The sequence below is a fragment of the Pseudorasbora parva genome, chromosome 13, assembly GCF_024679245.1.
Source record: "Pseudorasbora parva isolate DD20220531a chromosome 13, ASM2467924v1, whole genome shotgun sequence".
Classification (NCBI taxonomy): domain Eukaryota; kingdom Metazoa; phylum Chordata; class Actinopteri; order Cypriniformes; family Gobionidae; genus Pseudorasbora; species Pseudorasbora parva.
The window spans coordinates 42,568,160-42,574,159 of record NC_090184.1 but is presented as its reverse complement, the minus strand read 5'-3'; the positions used below and the strand labels follow the sequence as shown (position 1 = coordinate 42,574,159).

The 6,000-nt window shown below is 37.9% G+C and overlaps 1 protein-coding gene across 2 annotated transcripts in view; it reads right to left on the bottom strand.

Annotated features, from left to right (window-relative positions):
* bicdl1 (BICD family like cargo adaptor 1) overlaps positions 1 to 6,000 on the bottom strand; it is a 66,351-nt gene that overhangs the window by 20,152 nt on the left and 40,199 nt on the right. For both annotated transcript variants that reach the window (XM_067414493.1, XM_067414494.1), the window contains 4 exons: positions 5,673 to 5,819; positions 3,346 to 3,525; positions 806 to 1,024; positions 584 to 727 (listed from right to left, as the gene is read on the bottom strand). In XM_067414493.1, coding sequence (XP_067270594.1) covers positions 584 to 727; positions 806 to 1,024; positions 3,346 to 3,525; positions 5,673 to 5,819 — 690 coding nt within the window. The remainder of the gene's footprint in view (positions 1 to 583; positions 728 to 805; positions 1,025 to 3,345; positions 3,526 to 5,672; positions 5,820 to 6,000) is intronic.

The window sequence follows — 6,000 nt, the reverse complement described above, 5'->3', positions numbered from 1 at the left end:
TTCATGTTTTTACAACATTGCATTGAATTCATGAAAATGTTACCGGCCAACTGGCGATTGACACCATTTATTATACTCGCCAACAACGCTTTCAACATATCGCTTTTGCCGCTTGGCAAGTGTTAATTTTAGGCCCTGCATATAAGACTGGGTTAAAGTTAAAAAAAATTATCCGCTTTCATCGTTAACGTCATTGTATTTAATTTGATATGTTGCCTGAGCGCCCACTACTGGCAGAACCCATGAAATGTGTTTAAACGGAAAGCCCTTGATCACTGGTGGGTACTGCTAGTTGCTGTTGTGACAATCTTGTTGCATTGTGGTCAATAGAGCTGTCTGAAGCGTACATATGAGTAGACTCGCTCCCTCGGTCAAAATCAAGGGGTCAAGGGTCTGTCCAAATTAACTTCCCTCGTTCACTTGACAAAGTTGAGTACAATTCAAAATGGCGGCGGGATTTCCCTAAGGGGAGGTGCTTAGGGGAGCTTGCGAGTGTATGCCTAAAAGTGGAATTAAACATAGCCTGTGTGTGCGTGTTTGTGTGTGTGTGTGTGTGTGTGTGTGTGTGTGTGTGTGTGTGTACCTGATTATGCAGCTGTAGCGCCTCCTCCTGGCTGCTGCGTGTATTTTCCTGCTCTTGTTCGTAAATTTCTCTGAGTTCTCGCAGCTCCTCGCTCAATTTACGAACCTGCTCTTCTAGAACCTCCTCGTCACTGCGCCGAGAACCCTAAACACATGTAAAAAACGTTGAATAATATGAATTTGACTACATAAAACGTTCAGATTTGGATGTGACGACCGCTACCGTAGATTCATTGCCGTCCAGCAGGTTTTGTGTAAGTCTGCGCAGCTCCAGAAGACTAGCGGGCAAACTACCCATGGGGACGTCTTTTGCCGACAATGTCTCCGAAGACTCATCCATGGAGGAGTCTGTGGATAAGGCGGAGTCCGTGATGTCATTTCCTCTCAGCTGTGAGCAGAGGGAGCGCACCTGACAGTAGGCCTCCCACAGCTGCAGCCGGAGCTAAAGGGAAGGAGAGAGCGTACGTGTTTGCAGTTATTAAACATCATCTTAAGGAAATGTCTTCATGCCGAAAAGCAATTTTAGTTTGTGAAATATTTAAGAGCTGAGCATAACTAGCAAAATGAATATTCGACTATGAATGCCATTAATTATTAAAATATTGTCAATTCAATGACTTTGAATATCAGGGAATTTTAAAATTCCTTGATATTTCCTGGTTTTCCAGGAGTGTTGAATCCATTATTCAGAGAAAGGAGACCAATCCCGTCCATTTTGCAAGGTAATTAAGTGGATTAATAGTTAAATATACATTCTTGCTTATTGGTTTTTATTTTAAGGAAATATTACATATTTGGCATTGTTTTTTCATTATTAAAGTATTTTTATGTTTTTGAAAGAAGTCTTTTTTTCCTTACCAAGGATGCATTTATTTTATACAAAATACAGTAAAAACTGTAATATTGTGAATTATTACAATTTCAAATAACTGCTTTCTATTAGATTTTATTTTAAAGCTACAGTGTGATATTTTCCCCCATCTAGCGGTGTAAAGGTATACGACCATCCAGTGAATATTAGTTTCTCTTCCTCTCAAATCCAATTTCGTTTTAACTCCTACGGTGGCCGTTTTAGTCCAAGATTAACATGGCAATCCTCCTCTTCACATTCGACACGGTGCCATCAAGTGTTAAAATGCGAAAGGCGAAGCTTGAATTTACGGGTATGTCCCTCTTTGGCTAATGTACTTTCAAGATGGAGGGCCAACATGGCGACCGCCATCCGAACCCCTCACCCCCTCACCCATTTTCAATGGCATATTATAAACTTACGAGAATACTTTATTACTTGAAAGAAGTAAATATACATTAATGAGCACATATATGTTTGAAAGAACTAAGTGTTTTTAGCTAAGAATAAACTAAAAAAAGTTACATAGTTTAGCTTTAAGATGTAATTTATTCCTGTGATCAAAGCTGAATTTATTGCCACATGATCCTTCAGAAATCACTCTAATATGAGGATTTACTGCACAAGAAACATTTAAGATTATCATCACTGTTAAAAGCATTGGAAACCAGGATATATTTTCTTTTCAGGATTCTCTGATGAACAGAAAGATCTAAATTACAGCATTTATTTGAAATAGAATCTTTTGTAACATCATCAATGCCTTTGACTGTCACTTTTGATCAGTATATGCATCCTTTCTGAATAAAATTATTAATTTCTTTAACTAATTTTATTCCCCCCCCAAAAAGAATATCTTACTGACCCAAAACTTTTGCACAGTAGTACAATGTTGTAAAGCTTTCTATTTCAGATAAATACTGTTTTTTTTTTAACTTTCTATTAATCAAAGAATCCGGTAACACTTTATTTTGATAGTCCACTTTAGACCTTCCACTGACTATAAGTAGCTTTGCTACTACATGTCAACTAACTGTCATTAGAGTATTTGTAGACTGTCTGATTAGCATTTACTAAAACTGTATTTTGTCGGTCCCCCAACAGACATTCTACTGACTATAAGTAACTTGGCAACTACAATTCAACTTACTCTACTAACCCGAACCCTAACACCTAACCATAACCTTCCAGTCTACTGACAGTCTACTAATACTCTAATGAGAGTTAGATGACATGTAGTTGCAAAGTTACTTATAGTCAGTAGAATGTCTAAAGTGGACTATCAAAATAAAGTGTAACCAAGAATCCTATATTTTTTTACACAACTGTTTCAACATTGATAATAATCAGAAATGTTTCTTGAGCAGTAAATTATCTGAAAGTTTCTCTGATTTCTGAAGGATCATGAGACACTGATGCTGAAAATTCAGCTTTGAACACTGGATTAAATTACATTTGACTATATATTCAAATTAGAAAACAGTTATTTTAAATTGTAGTAATTCACAATATTACTATTTTTACTGTTTAATTAAATAAATGCATCCTTGGTAAACAGAAGAAAAAAATCTTACTGATCAAAAACTTTTAAATGGCATTCAATGGTGTATATCTACAACAAACATAATTTGTGGCCTTCACCTATATATATATATATATATATATATATAGAGAGAGAGAGAGAGAGAGAGAGAGAGAGAGAGAGAGAGAGAGAGAGAGAGAGAGAGAGGTGAAGGGCACAAATTTATCCCTGTTGTTTTGTAGAATAACCCCAAGAAATGTGTAGCAGCCAGCCAATCAGATCACAATTTTTTCTATTACTATTCTATAAATTCAAATGTACTGTGAGTGAAACTACACCCATTAAAAGTTCTTCAAAAAGCGAAGTGTGTCCGTGAGTGATAATGCTGTACCTGCTCTCTCTCCTGCTCCAGCTCCTCCTGCTCCATGCTCTGCTCGATCTCACAGAGAAGGCTGTGTGGGTCGGGACTGAAGCCCTGAAGACTGCGTTCCTCCGCCAGCTCCTCCAGACGAGCGCTCAGCTGCCTGTGAGACACCCGCACCTCCTGCAGCTCCAGCTGGCTCTGCCGCAGCTGGTACCAACACACACACACACAAAACACACACGCAAAACACACCTGAGTTTACCAGCCGGGTACAAAAAACAAGCTAGTAGCCGAGGGATGTCTCATTTATTATTAGCTCACCCCTGGGAAATGAAAACGCTGAACACAACTCTTACTCATGTCATTGTGTAAATACTCGTATTTGTCACCTATGATTCATTCATTCATTACCGGAAGTTTCTGATAATAGAAATAAGTCTCTTACTGTAATGCTCTATTTTGACCAATGATATGACTGGAGTCTCATGTTATTGGGCATTACTTTAAACCCATTTTTAAAAACTACTATTCATTAATTTAGAGGTAAATCTTTTTAATGAAGCGTTTAATTTTAAGAACAGCGTCGTCTGTAAATCTTAAGCAAACCTTAAGAGTTGACCGGAAGGACTGGAGGCCATCCAGCGAAACATAAATAATACAGTGACTCAAACTATCAAACGCATGCACAACAATCAACTGCTCATCTAGAATGGCACAGAATTAAATACTATTTTTCTTTCTTTATTCTCCTGCTCCATCTCAGTTTGATCCGCTCAGCTTTTATCTGCTGAGTTTTTAATGATTTCCTTTCATTCAGATTTCAGGTGCGGATCACTCAGAACTGCTCATCTTAATATAGTGTATGAATGGACAAAACCTGTCAAGATGTACAGTGCCAGTCCTAATGAACTGTTATTTAAAGAGTGAATTCAAAAATTTAATTTTGCTATAAGAAAAATATACCATAACATTAAGAGTTTTTCATGATAATTAAATGCATTTTCCCCTCAATATTCTCATTTCTGTAATGCAAAAAAGTGCTTTACTTTATAAGTGATAGCATTTTTGCATTGCTTTAAATGTATAGTCATTTTAATAATAATAAAACAATTATTACTGTATTTCATATTATTTTCAATGGTGATTCTCATTACCGAATTACAAAAAAACAACGCAATTATAAAAAATCAGGCTGCATCACAGTAATGAGAATTTAGGGGTAATGTGTTTAATTGTCTTGAAAATAATGTCACAGTACTACAGACTTAATCTTATAGGTTCTTAAATAGGCTTTATTTAACTTTATTTACTTTAGGCTACATATAATGTCTTCTTTTATAGTGAATTGTGACCTGTTTTTGTTTTTATATCACGCTCAAGATGCAATGCAATATAGTGAATCTCTAGACTGGGTAAACCCAGCCTGATCTGCCGGCGATTTCATTTGGCCCTGCAGCTAAAGCCCAATTTATATTTCTGCGTTAAGTGCACACAGAAGGTATGGCGTACCATACGCATAGACAGGCAGCTGGGCAGCTGAGAGTTGGGTCGGAAAATGTGTGACGTCTTTATGTTGTCACTGGCGACCAGACAGGTGTAGTAGAACCACCCTTTAACGTCAAAGAGCACAGATGGCCCCACCACCCCAGATTATTGTTGTTTAAAGGAACACTTCACTTTTTTTGCAAATAGGCTAATTTTCCAAGTCCCTTAGAGTTCAACAGTTGAGTTTTACCGTTTTTGAATCCATTCAGCCAATCTCTGTATCTGGCGGTAGCACTTTTAGCATAGCTTTGCATAAAGCATTGAATCAGATTAGACCATTAGCATCGCTCTCAAAACTGACCAAAGACTTACTTTTTTCAAAGATAATATTTCTTAACACTCCACTGGTTGAGCTACAGGAAAGCAAAAATTTAGCAAACATTGATTACACTGAACATTGATCAGTCTAATCATACACAGCGTCGCGTCTCATGTTGTTGAGTGAAAGCCTCTGCTGAATGAGATGTGTAAGTCACACCTTCATCTACAGCTCGATCACTTCGTTCAACAAACTCAAACCTCCTTCATCTTCCCAAGACTGAGCTCAGCTCTATGGGTGATCGAGCTTTCTGTTCTGCCGCTCCTCGGGTTTTGAATGCCCTACCCGACGATCTGAGGGCTCCTCAAGCTCTTGAGACTTTCAAAAAAAGACTTAAAACATTTCTTCTTGGGAGAGCTTATGTCTTTTAGCTATTAAATCTATTTGTATTTTCCCTTTTTTTAATGATCTTAACTGTAGCACTTTGAGATTTGTTCCAAATGTAAAGTGCAATACAAATAAAATGACACTAAAATAAGTGTAATTTCACCTGTAAGTCCTTGTCGTGACACTGTTTCTCCAGCACCAGCGTTCGCTCTCTCAGCTCGTCCACCGTGTTCTGCAGCTGCTCGTTCTCCTCCAGCATGGCGTTCACACGTCGCTCCAGTTCCTGCTTACGCTCCGACAACATCTTTATCTGCCCAACCAGACAGGGAAAAACACCAGGTTACAGACGTCGTTATCATTACACGGCTTTATTCTCCGATTCTGAGATATTCAGACTGCACACTTTACACATGATGCTCGTCTTAAAGAGTGAAGGTCACGGTATATCTGAGCCTTTATCAGGTTTTCAAGCCGAACTCGAGTGTGTTTTA